The following is a 22,403-nucleotide window of genomic DNA, read 5'->3' on the forward strand; positions in this document are numbered from 1 at the left end:
ATGCCCAAAAGAGGTCAGAAAAGTGCTGTCAGTTTACTGGAGAAACTTGAACAAACAGAGGTGAAGGACAACCAAGAGAAGGTAATCCATTCACTGTCATTGACTGCTGCTTTAAAAAATTGCATGTTGATGTTTAGGGCCAGATGATGTGTGCTTGCACTTCTTAAAGACACATGGAGAGTTGCAATTAAGCTATCGATTTTTATATGTAAAGCAATCAGCATATTGACATGGTCATTTGGATAGGTATTGTTTGTACAATTATTATTATTAATCATAGTAGTAATTAGATTAACTGTATAAAATTAAAAAAATAATTTGTGAAGATGATAATTTATGATTAATATCAGTGGTACTTTGATTTTTTAATTTACTCATGCTTGCTGAAACACAATGAAAATTCTTAATCAACTTTAACTTTAACCAGACAAAATGGGTTTTTGTTCTCTCAGTTCCATATCATATAGGGATGGCTAAAAGATCGATAATCGGAAATAGCGTCGATAGGAAAAATGATTATTGATTATCGATATGAATATTGTGTCATCAATAGCATCATACATAAACTTTTGTTATAGAATTTGAATTTACTCACACAATACACAAAGTTAGGTATTTATTCATGGGCTGCTTCTAAATTATATTCAGGATGCTATTTTGTCAGTTACCCATGCATAAACAGGTCACCACTCACCAGTGGTGGGAAATATATTAATTACTTTCATACCTTTTTGCATTTTTGCTCAAACTTACTTCTCCGAAATTTAGTGATAATCGATTGATATTCAGTCAACGGTTTTCAATCTCTATAATCTATATGAATAGCCATCCCTAATCTCAAAACATCACATGTGATTTGAACCCATACAACAAAATTGATTTATATCATGCCTTAACACCCAGATGAAGTTAATTTGATTTTGGTGTCCCATTTTGCAAAATATGTCCCAAACTGAATATGTGTTTACAAGGTGTTTCTGTCTACATCCAAAGCTATGAACTTTGCAGCAGGCTGTGCATGCTTATAGATGCATTTTAAATGATTGAAGTTTGAAGTTTGGCTTGCAACATTGGAGTTTGAAAAGTAGTTCATCCATCTTAGGAATTTCTCATGGTAAAGGGTTTGCTATTCAATATCTGCAATGCATGAACCTCTCAGAAGGACGAACAACCAGCACAACAAAGGGCAGAAGAGATCACACAATCACCAGAAGCAAAGTCATCTCCAGAAGAAGAAGAGACAGTGATGAAGAATGAAGAAGGGAAACCTAGTGTCTTAGAAGCTGACCTAAGACCTGACCGAGTACCCCAAGGTCGAGATCAGTGAGCCCGATGGACCCTCAGTGCCAGATGTTCCATCAGTGCCAGGTCTACCCTCAGTGCCAGATCTACCCTCGGTACTGGGTCTACCATCGGTGCCAGATCTACCCTCGGTACCAGGTCTGCAGGAGAGAAGCCAATCAAGGGAGAGACTGAAATCTGGCAAAGTGAGGAAAAATCTTTCCTTTCTTGGTGAAGCAAGTCTCCCACTTGGTGACAGATCAGGGGAGGTCACTCTGGATGGTTTGAGTGATGGTGAAGATAGATCTGTTGAGTCGGGACAGGTAACAAAAATATTGACCTTGACCCTGTTACCTGTCTCTGGTTCCATTTACTTTTAGCTCCTACAGATCACTCTGTTAAACCTGTACTCTGTGTCCAAGTCTTGTGTGAAAACAGACTACTTGAAATATTCTGTTTTCTTATCTGTTTATTTCTGCTGTTTATTCTTGAATGTGTCTCAGTTTGGGGTTTGTTCGATTCTACTCTATTTTTTCCTCTTGCAATATATATTGATCTCATGTATATATAATGCCAATGTGTTGCTTTGTTTTATAGTTTATTATGTATATTGAGAGAAAAGTGGTATTATACATTTGTAAGAACTGTTAAAATGTTTAAAAGCAAACCATGCTTCTGTGAAACCATTTGTGTCATTTTAACTATAAACATGTAAACTTAAAACCAAATATATAAAATTAAATAATTTGTCATTCTTCTGTTAGATCTAATGAACTTGTTTTGTCACAATTCTTAAATTTCAAAATCAAATGTTCACAACTCTAGTATTTTCCAAAGGAACTGATACAAACCAAAACACAAGTTAAATATCCTTCCAACATTTTAATTTCAGATGAGACAAGACATTTCTCATGGAAGAGGTGAGTGTACCAGTATTTACTTTAGTTGCTTGATGAACACAGTGTCATCTGTTGTTGTCAGAGTCAAGATAGTTGCTATGTTGAGGACATACGTAGATTCTAATCAAATGCAGATTTGTTATTGCAATAGCTTTCTGTGTCAATACCTGCCAGGGGGCAGTGGGAGTAGCCAAGTGGTTAAAGCGTTTGCTTGTCACGCTGAATACCCGGGTTCTATTCCCCACATGGGTGCTATGTGTGAAGCCCATTTCTGGTGTCCCCCGCTGTGATATTGCTGGAATATTGCTAAAATTGCGTAAAACTAAACTCACTTACTCAATACCTGCCACGCCCTCCATGGAAGGTTGTTTTACAGGATGGAGTGAACTATAAGTGCTCAGTCTAAATAGAGGACGTAATGTTCTTGAGCCAATCAGATATCAGTTTAGTAGGATGATTCAACATTTCTTTTCATCAATTCAGAATTTTTTATTTTTAAAGAAAAATAGGCCCCATAGAAAATATATTCCTTAATAGGACCCATTTGTGTAGAAACCATGTGAAATGTACATATTGTACAAAACTACATAATTAGAGAAAGGCTCAACTTTGTTGATTTCCATTAAGGCCATTTAAGTTCATTTGTAAAATACAGATACAGGCATGTTTTTCTTAATGCACAGTTCACTCTTACTGAGACTTTACAAGCTGATTGTCTGATTAGAAATGTGAAACACAACCCAAAATATAGAGTGTTGATCAGATCTTCAAGCAGAGATGTGTCATATTTTTTTAATTTTATTTTATTTTTTTTAAATATTTATTCTGAGCATTTACACAGTTTTGCATGACAGAGTATTTAGGAGAATAGAGCGTGGCAGTTTGACCAAACCTTATTGAAGTAGTCTCTGTTACACTTAGTGACAGAGGTATACTTTGTTAACCTATAACATTCAGTGAGCTCCTTCTGTATGAACTGGAATGTTGGTGGGTAGTTATTCTTTCTAAAGTTGAAAATGAAATGTGTCATATTGATGTGATAGATCTTGGTTATGAGACTGACAGTATTAGTTTCCAGTAGATACACTAGGTAGGGTCAGTCAAAGTGACCTGACACTGTGGGTTTGTGAAATGGAGATGAAATGAAAAATAACAGATAGAGACAGGGATATTGTGAAATGTTTATACAGTAATTCTCAGTGAGCTTTGTAATATTTGCTTCATGCTGATTGACTGTTTCAAGACAATTGTTCCACTGTTCATATTGGTTCCAAGTTACCCATAGCAAGTTTCCATATTGACATATTGTCTCATAGTTGAAGATGGTGCCACCCATTGATTGTGATGTTACAGGTATTAGGTGAAGTTGTTCCTGGAAACAAGACCAGTTGAAAGAAAACAGCTTGCATATGTAGAATATATGTAAATTACAGAAATTAAGAACTGTAAACAAAATCCTAATTATTGACAGAATTGTGGGGTATTTCCTAAGCATGTCAAGGGCATGGTGAATCAAAGACTTCAGGAACAAATCAGGGTTTCTGGTTTGTCTGGTCCAGATCTAGAAATTACAATCTAAATGGGCTTAGTTCAATTTATGTTCCCTGATATTTTCACTCATTTGTCACATATTTGTCTGATTTTTGGTAAACTGTGTTTCATTTTGTCAACATTGTTAATGACAATAATTTGAGGACTTTCGCAATAGTGTCCTTATCAATTCAGTTTATTGATGACCTAGTAAAGCTTTGGCTCGAATCGATTCCCCATGGGCACCATTCGTAAGATTTCTGGTGTCCCTCGCCGCGTGATATTGCTGGAATATTGCTTAAAGCGGCGTAAAACTAAACTCAGTCAGTCAGTCAATCAGTTGAAACTTATGTTGAATTTTGGAAACTAGATTATCACAAACTGAATCCATTTAATGGGAAAGAAACTGACTTAATAATCGTCACATGTTTAACTCTTGTCAATATATCGCACTATATTCATATAGGAATAGTTGGGTAGCCATAGCAATAACATGTTTGCCTGGTCCAGACTCAAATATTTAAAGGCAACCATCATATGACTAAGATACTGCTGAGTGAGGCATAAACAAAGAAACAAACAAACAAATGATGTGTACATAGTGCAAAGCCAATTCTAAATGACACGGAATTGGTGAAGTATTGACAAATTAAATTAGTCATAAAATGAGAATTATTTCAATTTTCTTTGAATATGATGTATCATCTTTCATTATTTGAAGTTTAGCCTGAGATTCTTTACTGCACCACTTCATATTGATGAGGGTGGTGGGTAGCCCAGATGTTAAGGCATTCGCTCGTCACGCTGAAGACCCGGGTTCAATTCCCCACATGGGCACAATTTGTGATGCCCATTTGTGGTGTTCCTCGCCGTGATATTGCTGGAATATTGCTAAAAGCGGCGTAAAACCAAACTCACTCACCCACTCACTCACTCATATTGATGATATATTGACTTAGAATATGCTCATAAGGAATTCTCAAAAAACAATATAGGTTGATTTTCCAATCAACACAAAAACACAGCAGTCATCATTAATTTTACTTCTCTGTTCAGTTTAGTTCTTGCTTTTTTATTAGTTATGTTTTGTCTTTAAGATGATTTTAACTTGATTTTTCCTTTTTGAAACATTTCAGCAGTCAACATTCTGAGATTACCATCATTCAGTGAAGACACTGAGTCGATCCTGACTAGAAATCTGTCTCCACAGTTTGTCCCCAACCCCCCTGATTCCACCCATCTATCCGACAGCTACTGTGGCCCCCCTGCCACTCCTATGACCCCAGACTCTCCCCTAGGGGAGGTATCATTCTCGCCCCGCCCACAGCCGATAATGACGCCCGAGTCTGTTAATGTTGTCCTCCCACAGGTCATCCATGATGAAGATGACCTTGACATTAGATCATACAGTAAATTCATTTCCCTTCTCCATGTTTGACGTGCCACTTACCCTGCTTTTTTATCATAGTTATTATTATTATTACTACTATTGTCCTATGTTAAACCTCTTAGAAAATATCCCGCTTAAACTTAATTTAAGAGTTTCATGTCTCTTGCTTTCATTATTAGCTTAAACCCTTTTTTCAAATTCATTGCAAGAACTAAATTCAACTTAAGACATCTTTATTTAGCTATCACCAGAAATTTAGAGATGATTTCTCTCTCACCTTTAAGACATGTTTTTAAAAAAACATTTTATCATCAGGGAGTCTTTATAAACCCTCTGTAGCCTCCCTGTTGATGGTGAGTGCTATCTGAAGAATGGAGGTTTAACATATTATTTATGCACTGTGTACTCCAACCCTAACCCTGGTATTTCTGTGGTGAAATAATTCCTTTTTCAGATTTTCAAGGGTTTTTTCCAGCACAATATGTACACTATAACCCAGTGTATTATGGGATGCATTCAAAATTGTACTTCTACCATCCTCGATAATCTCCAGGGTATTCGTTCCGATAAATCTCTACTAGTACCCTGGATGCATCTATGGTAATTTTATTACCTCCCTTTGCTGGCTCCGCATTCTCACAGTAGCCAATCAGCTAAGCCGCCGTTACAACCGAGCTTGCCAGTGTCTACAAAGATAGCGGTCGCAGCCGCGAAGGTTTGTTCGCAGTGTGACTCAGATTTTGGTGGAAAACATACAGACAAATTGACAAATCTGAAACCCTTCAACAAATATATGCAAGAACCCCTTCTACCTCTTTCAGAGTATTATACCTGTGAAGGTACGGGTTAGAATATTGATCTTCAGTAACCCATGCTTGTTGTAAGAGGCGACTAACAGGATCGGTGGTCAGGCTCGCTGACTTGGTTGACACGTCATCGGTTCCCAATTACGCAGATCGATGCTCATGTTGTTGATCACTGGATTGTCTGGTCTAGACTCGATTATTTACAGACTGTCGCCATATAGCTGGAATATTGCTGAGTCCGGCGTAAAACTAAACTCACTCACTCACTCTTTCAGAGTACCTCTGCAACAATTGTGTTGCCAAGTTTAATCGGTTAGATAAAAGAAGTGAGTTGTGACTGGTACGCTCAACTTCCCAGCATAGACACCTGATTGGAGAAAAAGCCAGCCAAGGGAGGTAGTAAAATCATTGGGCCGAGCCAGAGATCCATCCAGGGTATAGTGGAGATTTATCTGAATGTATACCCTGGAGATTATCGAGGACGTACTTCTACAAGCCAGAGATATCTGTACATGTACTCATGTATTACCGTAGATAAGCTGATGTCATAGATAAGCTGGGGTCCTAACTTGACCTATTCTTCTATATTGAAGATATACCTTAAAATCTGGTTGGATTTCAATGGATACTATAATGAACCAATTTAGTTTTGTAAGAAATATATTTGATGTCCGACTACTCTAGTTTCCTTCATTTGATGATGCTATTCATGTAGTTTGGATAGCATTGAAATCACTCATTTTCTGTTCTAAAAATGAATGACTTCCCCCACAGAAAAATGAAGCTGAGATAGGAGGGTTTTTCAGCTGTTCCAGTGAACATTGTTGATACCCTGGCAAATCTTGTAGGTACATCTATGTATATTTGTTACTGACTTGGAAGGCTGGCAGAAGTATATTTTGAATGTATCCCAGGTTTTGGTGTGTGTTACCTGTATATTGTGCTTATATCCTACATTGCACACCAAAAGGAGATGATCTTGGAACTGCAGGAATAATTCTTGTAACTAATGTGTCAAATGCTAAACTACAAAGACCATTGGATCAGTCTTGTTTAACTTTGGTAAAGAACACAAGATTTGTTTCGCTGTCATTCAGCAATTTTTAAAGAATATTCACAAACATGAAATACTGAATCTTTGTGGCAGATGATATGAACTAAATTTTTAAATATATTCAAACTGGTCACTGAGTAGTTTGATACTTTAATTACTTTAAGGCTTCCTTTTTTCTGTTGTCCGGATGTTAGACAACTGTTATCCATTTTGTCCTTGTTATTCATACCAGCATTCCCATATTAAATTGAAAAAGATAATTTGGCTTTTATGAAGAAATTGATGTGAATATCATATCTATAATGTCAACATGAGACAGATAGGATTACAGTAGAAGTGAACTTATATCAATAGGAACCTTGTATAACAGCAATTACAGAACTGAGAGAAAAACTAACACTAATGTATTCATACAGGTGGTATTTAGGTAGTGGGAAAATTGTATAATATTTTACTTATATCTGTATATTTGTTTTTGACACAGTTGTTTATACACCTTGTATTCATACTGCACAAACACAGCACATACCCACTGCACTTGGTGATGGGAAGGTCAACAAATATAAAAGTATACATGTAATTAAAAGGTTTCAAGATTATGCATACCTTAAGACAAAAGTAACTGTGATCATATTTTCTTTACACATCATATTGTCAGGCTGTGGGTGGTGCAGTCTTCAAAAGCACTATATAAGAGGCTACTAACAGGATCGGGTGGTCAGACTAAACTAATACACATTTTGTTCCAAGAAAACTCACTTGATACTAAATGTAAAACTGGTTAATCAAGACAAAAAGTCATTAAGGTTTAAAATTTCTTTCTATTATTCTGTTAAGTGTGAAAATCCAAGTTAGAATTGATCTTCAGTAACCCATGCTTGTCATAAGAAGCGACTAATGGTATTGGGTGGTCAGGCTTGCCGACTTGGTTGACACATGTCATCGTATCCCAATTGCGAAGATCAATGCCCATGCTGTTGATCACTGGATTGTCTGGTTCAGACTTGATTATTTACAGTCAACCAGTCAAAAGGACTGCAGACTTATGTGCAGAGTTGTGTCCCTTGACATGTCAGGATGGTGTGACCATGGGTTGTAATGCTAGTTTGTCCACTTTCTGATTCTTGGGCTGTCCCAAACTCATGGGTTTCACCAGAATGGTAAAAATCCAAGACATCCATCACTGTCAGTTTTCATCCCACGTCAAGCCAACATGCTGTGAGACAGTCGAAACACTGTTCAAATTCACTACCTCATTGTTGTGATTTGTCTTGACAAGAAAACTCTAGACCAGTCTCATGTATTCAAAGGTTTAAAGTGAAGTGGTGTCAATTGAGCTGATGATGAACCTATTTCCAGTAACTCGTAAGTTGTTGAAAAGAAAAAGTAAAACAAATTATGCCTTCTGCTTTGCAATATTTGAGGTCATATTTAGACACAAGTGGGTAAACTGATTATTTTCATGTTTCATTAGAAAGTTAAAACAGGAATAAATATTGGATGTGACTTTATAAGTACTGAGTTTGTTGAGCACACAGTGAAATGGTTAGTCAGTTTGCCATGTAGTTATGTAGTCTATTTCATTATAGGTTTCTGTAATTTTCCATTGCCAATACATTCTTATGATTACAGTTACTTTTGTCTTTGGTTTACTTTACATGTCTTTATAGATATTTCAGGAAAAAATAGATTTGTCATGTTCAATATTTACAATTTTATGTTATCAAATCTTCTTTTGAAATCATCAAGTTTATTGCAATTTAGTAGTTAATTAACCTAAACCATGTTAGTAGATTAATAATCTTGTGTAAACTAATCGTCAGTACCTCTAGGTTTGGTATCCTTATGCTCTTCCATCTCCTGTGAATACACACTTTTGTTTGTGGTGTATAAGTAGTGAAGTGTCAACTAGTATGGAATAAAACCATGTATAACTCACGGAAGCCAAATAAGCCCTTCTATGAATATGCAGTGCCACTGAAAAAGTTATCAAATGTAACATGTAAAATGTTCTCAGTAAATTACAGATTCTAGTACCCTTTTTATCTGGGTCTCATCTAACATTCAAACCCACACTCTCAAAGAGAGGCTCCCTTTTTTGTGCATGAAGTTGTTAGAACCCCACCATATCCTGATATTGATGCACTGTCTGAAACATAAGCCACAGGAAAAGGACACATGCTGCCATTTGTGGTGGTGTGTGGTCCTGTGCAAAGAGCTCAGGTCACAAATCAGTTGAAGTTAAGCAACGGGGCCGGAGAGTCCTTGGTTGGGTGACTATGTTTGGCAGCTTGACTCCTAAAAGTTTCTAAAACTGCCCCACAACGAAGCACATGTGATGCATGTGGTCTCACCTTAGGCAAGTGAGTTTGTTTAAAATTGCCTCTGTTCACCCTGCAGAAAATGGGTACCCGGTGGGATAAGTCATCTGACAATTACCTTTCTAGCGCTTGTGTTATCCTGGGTAGTAATAATTAGATTGTGCACTTTTAGCAGGATATGAAGCCCGGAAAGGCGCGTTATAAATATTATTTTTATTATCATTATATCAGTGAACTCTGTGGCTTCCTTGCTGGAACCAACTCAGTTTGATTTGGTTAAAAGTAGCATTTACATGTCAAAGTGGATGTATGTATTCACAGGTGATGGATTACAATGTGTACACAAGCCCATGCAGTATTGACGATGGTTTAAACTATGTTCCTCCAAGGGATGAAGTTTTGACGGTAATTATTAAGATGTTGTAATTGTTAAGATGTAAGTTATCATGGATCTCTGCTAAGTGCCCATGTTGTTACGCAGTGGGGGAGTCGGACTCGGGGATGGACAGCGAGTTCATCTCGGTGTCGCAGCGAGGGATGTACCTGACGGAGACGGAGATCTCGGAGTGGGAGGAGGAGGAGAGGGTCATCATGGCGGGGATGCTGAGTGACCCGGGGAAGATCAGCCTGAAGCAGAGGCCTGCTTCCTCCTTTATTGACCGTCCAGAATATGTGCAAGGTGAATATATATATATATACGTTCTTACATCTTATATCATATATTTTACTTCACGCAACTACTTACCGTTCTGTCAAAGTAGTTTGGGAAACATACTGCAGTATTTCTGCAAAATTACCTGGATATATTTGTGAAATTTGTGAAATGAATGCATTTTTTTAATGAACATGGTTTGTTTAAAAAACGTCATACATTTACAGTAATGAAGTTGTAACAAAGTGTATTGCCAAGAAGTTGTAATAAATATCATTACACAGGTAAAGTTTTATTACAGTAGAGATCTGGGTTAGAATTGATCTTCAGCAACTCATGCATGTCGTAAGAGGCAACTAACGGGATCGAGTGGCCTGGCTCGCTGACTTGGTTGACACATGTCATAATATCCCAGTTGTGTAGATAGATGCTCATGCTGTTGATCACTGGATTGTATGGTCCAGACTCGATTATTTACAGACCGCGCCGCCATATAGCTGGAATATTGCTGAGTGCGGCGTAAAACTTAACTCACTCATAACCCTTGAACTGCAATAAATAATGGACAGATTCTACTCATGACATGATGACATGACATCGACATGATGTCTCAACAGACATGACATCAAGCCTGTATGTTGACACCAAGGTGCCAGAACACGTGACAACAGGATTGTCACTTACTGCTACTTAAATCAGTTCAAGAGTTACCTGTTATATTTATATATATACTTCACTGTACAACTTCCGTTCGAAAAGAATTCATGTTACTTTGTTGTGTTTTCAGATTCACGTTTTTAGCAAAACCAGGCCCCACACAGCAGCTAACGACCACTTCACTACAGAGGTAGGTGGCGCTCTTTTCTCTGAAACTGATATATCAGTATCATTATGTTTGATGGAATCAGGGTACTGGACCTAGCATCAGGTTTAGATGGACTTTAGTACCCGACTCCCTCACATATGAATGGATGGTGGGGCAGCCTTGAGAAATGGGTACTCAAGTCCATTTTATTTCTTCCTATCAGAGACCTGTCATTTATTCTGAGCAAGTTCTGTGTTCCGTCTTTCTCGTTCTGTAGCAGTCTTCCCATCCTACTCATCCATTTTGATATCATGATCTCATCTGAGATTTAAAGCAGAAAGAAAGGATGGGTGACTTTTTTTGAAAGTTTCAAGAATAAGCTGTTTGTAACCATGTGAAAATGTGTTTAATTATATTTTTTGAAAATCCTTAAATTTAGTTTTGACTGCATTGTGATAAGTGATTAGTTTTGACTGTAATCTGTCAATGCCATATATATTGTGATGCTTATCAGTCAGTGAAGTGAAAGCTGGCCATTCATTCACATTATTTCACACCAACTGCGAATGGCTACACAGGGATTTGTCTTGCCATGATCTGATCGACTTTGAATCCCATACTTTAACATTGACACTCAACAGTCATAGCACTCCGACTTTGAATCCCATACTTTAACATTGACACTTGACAGTCATAACACTCTGACTTTGAATCCCATACTTTAATACTGACACTCGACAGTCATACCACTCGGACTTTGAATCCCATACTTTAACGTAGACATCGCGACAGTCATAGCACTGCAACTTTGAATCCCATACTTTAACATTGACCTGAGTGTGGTGTTAACAGTCATAGCAAAACCAAAAGAATCAATACTTTAACATTAACACTTTCGACAGTCATAGCACTCTGACTTTGCAATCCCATACTTTAGCATTGACACTCGACATCCATATAACACTCTGACTTTGAATCCCATACTTTAGTATTGACACTCGACAGTCATAACACTCTGACTTTGAATCCCATACTTTAGTATTGACACTCGACAGTCATAACACTCTGACTTTGAATCCCATACTTTAGTATTGACACTCGACAGTCATGGCACTGCAACTTTGAATCCCATACTTTAGTATTGACACTCGACAGTCCTGTATTGACACTCTGCACTGCAACTTTGAATCCCATACTTTAGCATTGACACTTGACAGTCCTGGCACTGCAACTTTGAATCCCATACTTTAGCATTGACACTCGACAGTCATAACACTCTGACTTTGAATCCCATACTTTAGTATTGACACTCGACAGTCATAACACTCTGACTTTGAATCCCATACTTTAGCATTGACACTCGACAGTCATAACACTCTGACTTTGAATCCCATACTTTAGCATTGACACTTGACAGTCCTGGCACTGCAACTTTGAATCCCATACTTTAATATTTTCGACAGTCATAGCATAACACTCTGACTTTGAATCCCATACTTTAACATTGACACTTTCGACTCATAACACTCTTTGAATCTTTTTTAGTATTGACCCATTTTAACTATTGACATCTTTAGCATTGACCAGTCATAGCTCCGACTTTGAATCCCATACTTTAACATTGACACTTTCGACAGTCATGGCACTGCAACTTTGAATCCCATACTTTAGATTGACACTCGACAGTCATAATCACTCGACTTTGAATCCCATTTTTAACATTGACACTTTCGACAGTCATAGCACTCTGACTTTGAATCCCATACTTTAACATTGACACTTTGACACCTTCGACAGTCATAGCACTGACTTTGAATCCCATACTTTAACATTGACACTCGACAGTCATAGCACTCTGACTTTGAATCCCATACTTTAACATTGACACTCGACAGTCATAGCACTCTGACTTTGAATCCCATACTTTAGTATTGACACTCGACAGTCATAGCACTCTGACTTTGAATCCCATACTTTAACATTGACACTCGACAGTCATAGCACTCTGACTTTGAATCCCATACTTTAACATTGACACTCGACAGTCATAACACTCTGACTTTGAATCCCATACTTTAACATTGACACTCGACAGTCATGGCCCTCAGACTTTGAATCCCATACTCGAACATTGACACTCGGCAGTCATGGCACTCCGACTTTGAATTCTATACTTGAACATTGACACTCGGCAGTCATAACACAATAGTGTACTATTTTATATATGTAGAGATCAATATACGTTTGTGTGAGTTTTCATAAATATTCCAGAAATATCAGTCAGTACATTCATTTTGCTTCTGTAACCAATGATTCAGTTAAAAATACCCTAACTTATAACTACAGTGACTTTGAATGTCATGATAAAGATAGATAAACCTGAAATAATTATTGACTTCAATACCGGATACCTTCTTGGTAAGAAATGTGCACAAGCTTCTTCTTTGGTATTGGTTTTTCAGATACCTCACTAAAATATAAGCAGTTGGTGTTAAGGGAGGGTGACTTTCTGATCAGTTCAAACACAATTTGGTTGATATTGACATGCCCATGTTAAGAGATTGGGATTTCTGAAGTTCAGATGGTGATTTCAGTGCTGTTTAGAAATTGAAATTTCTGAAGTTCAGATAGTGGTTTCACTGTTGGTTACCTTCTTGGATTTCTGATGTTGTTTTGAGACTGAGAATAATGTTCAGATATTGATTTCTCTGTTATTCAGATATTGGAGATGATATCATTCAGATATTGATTTCTCTGTTATTCAGATATTGGAGATGATATCATTCAGATATTGATATTACTATTTTTAAACGATTCATATTATTACAGACTGTAGATATTTATTTTTATGCTTACTAATTTGGGCTATTTAACTAATTCTGGACACCTATTTCTATGGAAATAAATGATTGTAATTCTTCATCTTACCTCAAAACAACTGACTTCTTTCTCACTAAAATTTTTGGGGCAGTAGGGTAGCCTAGTGGTTAAAGCGTTCACTCATCACGTCGAAGACCGGGTTTGATTCCTACATGGGTACAATGTGTGAAGCCCATTTCTGGTGTCCCCACCATGGTATTGCTGGAATATTGCTAAAATCGGTGTAAAACTAAACTCACTCACTCACGCGCATTAAAAGTTTGAAGAGAAGTGGTACTTGTTTTCTCAATAAATTCTAATTTACTTTCACTCTTTCAGTGATCCGAAACATAAGCTCTTTGTTTGTCAGTCACAATAATCAGTGTTTGTTAGGCGTGATTCTTTTTATAAACAAAGCACACCCTTCAGCTGTGTCCATGCATTATCGCGGTATTATTTGTCACAGTGTTTCACAAATGAGCTTCAACCAGTTGAGATTTCTATCAGGGGAATGCAATCTGTCTGGAAGTTTATGGGTGAGGCAGCCCACTTATAATGGTGCGATTGAGTTTAAGATTAACTTGGATCATCCATGCTAATCCTCTCAGAGGATTTAGCTTACTGAAGTAGTGTTAAAGATATCTGCTTACATGTTTGTCAACTGTGTTTCTGGGACATTGAGTGATTGTCATGCAAAATGTTCTAAAAATGTGTTTCAGGTTTGGCACAGATATAAATAATCGTTACTTCACAAAATCAAGAAAATGTTCTGTATATTATTTTTGTGTTGTGCAAATATACAAAAATGCATCAATTTCACACATAACTATAACTACAACATCAAGACTGAGGTGAGACATGGGCAACTGAATGGGCAAATCGCCATTAAAAACTAAATTTGATCCTAAAATTTCAGTTAAGTATAACTGAAATAAGAAAAATTTTGTAATTGAGATTGAAAGTGAAATTGATCCCAGAACAGAAATAAATCAAACAAACAATAACAAAGATTGATTAGAAAATTTTACCCAATCAAATACCAAACACTACTGAATAGCCTGTTCAACCAATAACAATAAACGGTCTAAGTATATAGAGAGCCATATATTACTCTGTGTCACTTGTCTCTTTCAGTATAGTCAATGTAGCGAGCATTGCTACAAACTAATGTCAGAGCTTTAAGCCATTGAAGTTTACTGAGGTATATAAGCTGATAATAATCAGCTGGATTGCTGTTTTGTTTCCCATAGTTCTCAGCATATATCTGAGGAAGGATTTGGAGGAATTGCTGTGGTTTCCTTCTCAGATTTCGCATTGTTTGTTAACTTATTAATATGGCGTAAATATACTGCCATGTTAATGGTGGATTATAGTATGACTTCACTATGTGTTCAGTGTCAGTGGTGGCACTGGTGGGATGTTCATTTCAATGTGTACGTTGTTCATTTCAATGGATGTGAAATAGACGTCGTAGATGAATGAGCTCTGAGGTTAATCAGTTTCGTGGATGTTATTAAACGCCTTTGGTATGCTGTTCTCTACAGGAAGGTGTGGATATTTTTCTGTGATATTGATGTGTGGATATTTCATTTAGTATCGCCAGATCTTTCATGTGTTTCGCCTATGAGTGGATTTCGATTTGCAGACATGTATATTTCACTACAGAAGTAACGGCCCTGAGATTCATGGTGTTGGAATGATGCGTTTTTTCACACTTGGCTTTCAAACTGGATGGATTTTTTACACTTTCATCTCTGAAAAAAACCTCATGGATTTTTTATTGAAACAATCCAATCTCTTGAGTTTTATTAAGTCATTTCTCATGTATATGTCAAATGCATGTTTACGTCAGGTGCAGAGTTAGGGTGGCATATATATCACTCACAGTCTGAAGCAGTCAATATTTTATTACCTTCTTCAGGAAAGTTCAGTCTGACATCAAGATTTTATGATTGCGAGTTTGTTTCAATTTTCATTGCATGTTTTTTATGAAGCAGAATGTATTGAATTTTGTCTGTGTAATATTAGCTCTTAAAAATGATCACATTTTTTATTAATTTGTTTTTGTGCCTTTAGAGCTTATTTTAAATCAATACCTGAAGTATATTCATTATATATTTGAATAGTAACAAAGGATAAAATCAAATCAAAGAAAGATTGATGGGTATATAGGTCATGCTGGGGTTTACTGACAGAGAACGTCAATACTATTACATGTAAATTTCACTGTGCAACCTACATGTAATTGACATTTTGGCAATCTGTGGATTTTCCTTTTCTTGATGTTATTTAATTTCAATGGACATTGTAATGTGAGCTTTAGGACTACAAGGAAAAGGTAGTTGATTACGTTCACCAAAGAGGTGAAACTTCAGAAAAAAAACATCACCACATATTCAACGATCTCAGGGTGAAAAAGAAATATACATGATGCTTATCAAAGACAAATTATCTGTCCCGATGCAGTTGGAAATGATTGTGGATCTCCCGGACAGTTTCAATGTAAGTATGGTGTATATGGTGTATATCGCATGCACATTGCCTGTATATAGATGGTTATATAACATGGTCCTGTGCATAATAATGTTTGTGACTGGCACCTGCCGTGGTAGCTTGTAGGATGTGATTGACAGGTTTGTGTAACTGCATGAAATGTATCTGCTTGCTGATATTGACATGGTGGATGTGTCAGCTAAAAGAGATTATATGATTATATTAATTTAGTAATTTACATGCAAAATGCATGGAATTTTATTATATTTACTCAAATGTGTATGTACATGATGTTTTTTTAATGGAATTTTAGCTTGAGGAACTGTAACTAAAATAACTAAATAAGACAGCTATATGTAATGTATTGCAAATATATATTTGATACTTAGATATTGTGATGATAATAGTTTGTCTGTTAAATGACTTAACTTTCCTGTAGTTTCAGTTGAAAGAACACTGAAATATGTTATTGAATATAATTATACATTGGACCTATGTTTTGACATTATGGCTTTGTCTTGATGGAGGATGTCCTGTTGTAAATAACACAAGTTGTGTACCCTAGATAATTATCACTTCACCCAATTAATACCACCTGCATTCGTACACCTTAACCCATCCCCGGTTATGCAGGGTATTTTATCTCCATTTTGTTGTAATAAAGACCCTGAACCCACTTCCATTTACAGTAGCTGTATTTCAAGCCCGATCCCATGCTTGTCGTAAGAGGCGACTAATGGGATCGGGTTTTCAGGCTCGCTGACTTGGTTGACACATGTCATTGTATCCTAATTGCATAGATCGATGTTCATGCTGTGGATCACTGGATTGTCTGGTCCATATTATTTACAGACAGCCGCCATTTAGCTGGAATATAGCTGAGTGCGGCATAAAACTAAACTCACTCTCTCACTCATTCAAGCCTGATGTATAACCACCACCCAAGCAAATTTCACATTAGTGCTTAATTAGTGATTGGAATATTGAGATGGTGATGCCGTTCTGATATGAAGCTTTTGATGGTGAGTGAGTCCAGTGTATTTACTTTAATAAAATGGAGATTAAGTACCCCTGGTAGCGAGGATGAACTTACCTGTGTGCCCCCTCCACCCCACTATGTGTGACATTACCCCACACAGTGATGTCTACAGTCTATCGTGTTACAAGTTACCAAAGATCTCAGTATCAGAAAATGAGTGTATGATCATGAGGTTGTCACTGGTGCCTATAGATTCTAAACCATGGTACGTATATTGAGAAATGTTTTTGAAAATGAATGTAAAATACATTTATTTTAGATGGTATGTGCTCAAATTCTGAAACCAGTGTTTATTTCATTGATGCCAAGTTTACTAAATGGTTTGATTAGTAAATAGTTATTCCTACTTTTAAAATGTTTCCCTTTTTTCATCAAATAGCATGTTTATATCTCGGGCATCTCATATAAATTGATTTTTTTAATAGATTTTGCTGCAATTTGTGAAAATATCATTTGTTTTCTGATCAAGTAATTTAATGCTTAACTCTCATTTGCTGACACAAATTATAACATTACAGTTATTTATTTGCACAACAAAATATGCTCATGCACTTAGTTCCTTAATTATAATGAGAACATAATGAGTGTGTCATGTATGCGATGAAGTTGGTACAACAAACAAAATACAGATCAACTCTTGCCAACTCTGGAGGTAGAAATGTTAGGGACTCATCCGCCATAGTCTCATTGACCCTGGACCACATTATATCACACACACACACACACACACACACACACACACACACACACACACACACACACAATCTCTCTCTCTCTCTCTCTATCTCTCTCTCACACACACACACACAAAATCACAATCACACACAATCACACACACACACACACACACAATCTTTTAGGTTTTCAATTTAGATGGAGTTATTTGTTTCTGTCAAAATTGTATATTTTCAGAGATTTAGTATTAATCTCTGGTTAGGCCCATTTTTTCTTACTTTTGAAACCTAAAGGACACAGGTGATATGTAGCTCAGCTGAATGAATTAACAGAGTTAGGTAGCTAGGTTTAAACACTTTAAACAATACTTCAGCAGTATTCTCATATCAAGTTTCATGGTGGAGGAACACTCCAAGTGATACAGTTTTCAGACTTTCACTATTTTGTTGACATCCAGGATGTGGGTTTCAGACCCATGATTCAAGGCTTCTGGCAGTGGATGAGTTGGGTTTAAAACCACTTCGTACAGTATTCCAGTCCACAGGGGGTCCACTAAAAGTGGAAACAAAACCCAAAGTTTGCATGTACAGTTGTTACTAAGCACCTCACCATTTGTGCTTCACAATGGACACCTCCCAATAGGTTTACTTGATCAAACTACTGATGTATGAAGGAAATCTAATAAGGCCAGACCAGTTTTATTTCTTGTTTTACGGATCTGCCGGTCATATTTTTTCAAGAATAAGAAAAAAAAATTAAAATAATTTTCCAAATGGACCAAAAATGTAAACTTACAAGAAAAATGTTTGGATTGTTTTTGCCCCATATAAACTTCATATAGTGCCAAAAATAAAATACTTTTAGAATTTAAAAGGAAAATTATTTTGACTAGTGATTTTTTAATTTTTTTACCTCCTGCCTTTAGGTTTTCAGAGGAAAAAAATCCATAAAACAAGAAATAAAATTGATCTGGCCTAATCAGTAATTCAAACATCATTTCTTTTCAAGATTTGAAAGTTTTCTTTGCTTTTGTTTTGATTTGGTGGTTTGAAAGAAAATATTGTGCATTCTGTAGATTAGATGTTTGTTTAAACACAAGGGCTGTGATGATTCACTGATGCATCGCAAGTGAATGATATTTAGTGCTGCAGTAAGTAATGGAAAAATAAAGCTTGTTCATTCAAACCAGAGGCTGATAGCAGGAGCAACTGTCTGTACCATTAGGGCCTGATGACATTGTATTAAACATTATAATCTCCCAATCTGTTTTTACTCAGTTCATGATAGTATAGGTTATTACTTTGAAAATCACTGAGATTCTTGATAATGCTCTTGACAAGGTATAGTTTCAGGTCAATATGGGGGTGGCTGGGTAGAGGCATAGTTGAAGCATTCTCCTGTAGCATCAAAGGGCTGGGTTTGTTTCCGACATAGATACAGCGTGTGAAACCCTGGTTCTGGTGTCCCCTGCCTTAACATTGCAGGACTATTGCTAAAAGCAACAAAAAACTATATTCACATATAAATCTCTCCCGATTAATATATTGATATCAGACATATGTTCATGACAAACCTCTCTTCAGTCCGAGAGGAACAATACTGAACCCCCCACTGTGGCCAGCATAATAGTTTTATATAATGAACTGGTGTTTCGCTATTGATGAGTTCCAAACAGTTGTTAGTAACTCACGCAATATGTAATATATCTTTGTCATCAGTGATCTAAGGAATCTGAATTTTGCTCTTGTCCCCCCAAGATATCATCAGGAATGTAAGTTTGATAAAGATCAGGATTAATGGAATTGAATTAATGCCCACAGCAGAGGGGAGATTAGATTTCCACCTGGTTCTATATAAGAAGAGGAAGAGATTTAATTAGAGACATAAAATGTCCACTTGGCATCTGTCCTTTAACATTTTGTCAGTGAACCTTTATTCAAGGTTATGATGAAGTGAGTATCTTTCTTTTCAAACTTTATTTAGTGTAAATTTTGGGGAAACTGTTTTTGATTCTGCAAAAGCCATTACACCTGGGGGAGAAGTCTTCCCTGCATGTGCCAGGGCACCCATGACGATGTGGCTCATGCAAAGTGAGGTGAGGTGAGGTGAAATTGGGTTTAACATCGTGCTTGAGAATATTTCACTCATATGACGATGTGCATGCGGTGTATGTGTATGTGTATGGCTGCTTGTACTAGCCCAGACTGAAGCTGGTTTTATAGTGCTAGCCCACTGAGATGCCATGCCTCAGTGAAGCATGAATACCCCACTCAGACACATTATGCTGACACCGAGCCGACCAGTCCTTGTTGGACCCATTAATGCCGAGCGCCAGGCAGGGACCAACAAGTACCATATTTTAACATCTTTTGGTATGACGCGGTCGGGGATTGAACCCGCGACCTTCCGCTCTCCGGGCGGACGCTCTAACCACTACACCATGGAGGCGGTCCTCATGCAAAGTGACTCAAGCAACACTTTTATAATAATTTCAAACCTATTCAAACACTTTTACCATAGTTGTAATGATAACTTAATGATTTGATTTGATCAAAAAATTAATGATTACTGTATTTGCCATTATCAAGCACCCTGCTCCAATAAGCAACCACAGACAACTAAATTCTAGACCAATGTGTAAGTAATCTTTATAAGTGTTTTCCACAAAATTTGAAAATTCGAATGACAATGTTTTCTTTGTCATATTACTTGAAGGGAATGTAACTGCTTCATGACTATAAAACATTTCAGCTTCACTGATGTTGAACTTAATTAATTCCATACTCTTGGAAAACAAATTTACCTCAATCTCAGTGAATCTGATAACCCCCATAGTCGATTCCAGGGATGTTTATTGTAATGGAATAGAGAGAGACAATTCCTCAGTTCCACACAAAGCACTAACTACATTCTCAGTTAGCCTGTGGTAAAAAATGCGAAATTTGGCTGTTCAGAGTTGCTTCCCTTAGCCACCAGAATCCTATGGTCATCGGTTCTAAGTCATGGATAATGATTCTTTGATTAGTCAATCACAAGTGTCATGGGATTTAAATTGTTCGATAAAAAAACTTGAAACATGAGTTTTCCTTAGGTTTTGTACCCTTAACCAAAAAGAATGCAATTTCAAAGTGTACATTGTGTTTGCCCTCAGCTTTAGTGGGATGCTGGATAACCTTTCGCACTGGAGTGTAAGCATGAAATGTACAACACTGTGTTCTTGTCAATAACAGCAGTAACAATATGTGTGCAATATACAGCGTATTCCCCACTGTACGATTGTGTGATTTACGAGTTTAAGTGGCAGTTTGATTAACACCATAGCTCCCTGATTGCTTTTGTATGTTGCCTATAGCAGCTGTTTTGAAGTGCATTGAACTGACGTTGATTGTAGATTTCAGTTGATATGCTGATAAGAGTGTGTGTGTGTTTGTTTTCAGGGTTGTAAATTTCGTTGACACCTGAAATGTACATGTTGACAAAAACGCTATGTTCAGCGGCTGTCCTCTATGTGTATCACTCGGAAGCATTCGGAATCGGTCAAGTTTTTTTAGGTAAAGGTTCAAACGGTATGGCGAATGTTAGCTTTCTAGATTTGGTAAGCTGTGTTCTGATTGGTCAGTCCAAAAGGTTAGCTGACGCGACCTTCTACTAGGGTTTGTTAGACTCAGTATAGCAGTGTAACGAATAATACTGATCCTAAGTTTACTTAGACTGAACATTGTCATACCACTAAGACTGTCTTGCACAAGTGATCCAAGAGTAGCTTGGTACTATTATGTTTGGGTAGAAATGAAATTCTCCTCGGTGATCTGGGGTGCATCTCTAACTGAGAAATAAAAGTAGCCAGACATTTCGCTCTAACTTGTGTAGAAGGTGCCAACCAACTTTTGGGTTGCCAAGCCCCTCTTGAGTGGCATTACAGATGCCTCAGTGCAGTGCACTGGCTGCCATCATGTTTATCTGCTATGCGGAATGGTAATATGTATTATATTTTTTTTCTTGCAAAGATTATATATTTTTATCCCCTATTAGTAAATTGATCAACTTGTCCCAGCTGTATGCATGGATGTCATTCAAGAGTTCATAAATTGGATGCCAAGATGAATTAAGTGGTATGCCGGATGCCAAGAGATGTTGATTTGGCACCCTCTGTGTACAGGCAATCCATTCCTCAAGCCATTTGTGCTCTATGAAGACCTTAGCTAGGGCACATATGGTCATCATAATGCTAAAATGACTTGTGGTACACAAACATTCCACAGCGAAACCTAATTTAAAATGTACTGATATTTATCAAAATTAAACATCTTTAAAAAGACTGTTTGGTGCACTGTGTAGCTATTTGTTTACATGATAAAGAGGAGAGTTATGAATTATGGGTTTTGAAAGTGTCATTGTTTGATAAATAAGAACATAATCACTGACCCTGTTGTATAAATACAGACCTAAATACTGTTGCCATGGAGTATAAACAACCTCTTTGAACTTTAGCAACATTTGTTTCCCTGATGCATAATAGATTAAAAATCTATTTGTAAGAAGAGACAGGCTTGATATGAATATCTGAGTGAACTAATTAAAGAATTATAACAAACATTT

The 22,403-nt window shown here is 36.9% G+C and overlaps 2 protein-coding genes across 2 annotated transcripts in view; both read left to right on the forward strand.

The window, feature by feature from the left end:
• Nucleotides 1-22,403, forward strand: part of LOC124279610 — a 23,300-nt gene continuing 897 nt past the window's right edge. The window contains exons 1-6 of the mRNA XM_046715453.1: nucleotides 1-81; nucleotides 1,314-1,604; nucleotides 2,174-2,201; nucleotides 4,847-5,119; nucleotides 9,763-9,960; nucleotides 10,721-10,780. Of these exons, the coding sequence (XP_046571409.1) occupies nucleotides 1-81; nucleotides 1,314-1,604; nucleotides 2,174-2,201; nucleotides 4,847-5,119; nucleotides 9,763-9,960; nucleotides 10,721-10,734 (885 nt within the window). The 3' untranslated portion in view covers nucleotides 10,735-10,780. The remainder of the gene's footprint in view (nucleotides 82-1,313; nucleotides 1,605-2,173; nucleotides 2,202-4,846; nucleotides 5,120-9,762; nucleotides 9,961-10,720; nucleotides 10,781-22,403) is intronic.
• The window catches only part of LOC124279611, a 6,763-nt gene continuing 6,086 nt past the window's right edge, over nucleotides 21,727-22,403 (forward strand). Inside the window, exon 1 of the mRNA XM_046715454.1 lies at nucleotides 21,727-21,779. Within this exon, the coding sequence (XP_046571410.1) occupies nucleotides 21,727-21,779 (53 nt within the window). The remainder of the gene's footprint in view (nucleotides 21,780-22,403) is intronic.

Source organism: Haliotis rubra, unplaced genomic scaffold (assembly GCF_003918875.1).
Source record: "Haliotis rubra isolate DU_JTF1 unplaced genomic scaffold, ASM391887v1 Scf253, whole genome shotgun sequence".
NCBI lineage: Eukaryota > Metazoa > Mollusca > Gastropoda > Lepetellida > Haliotidae > Haliotis > Haliotis rubra.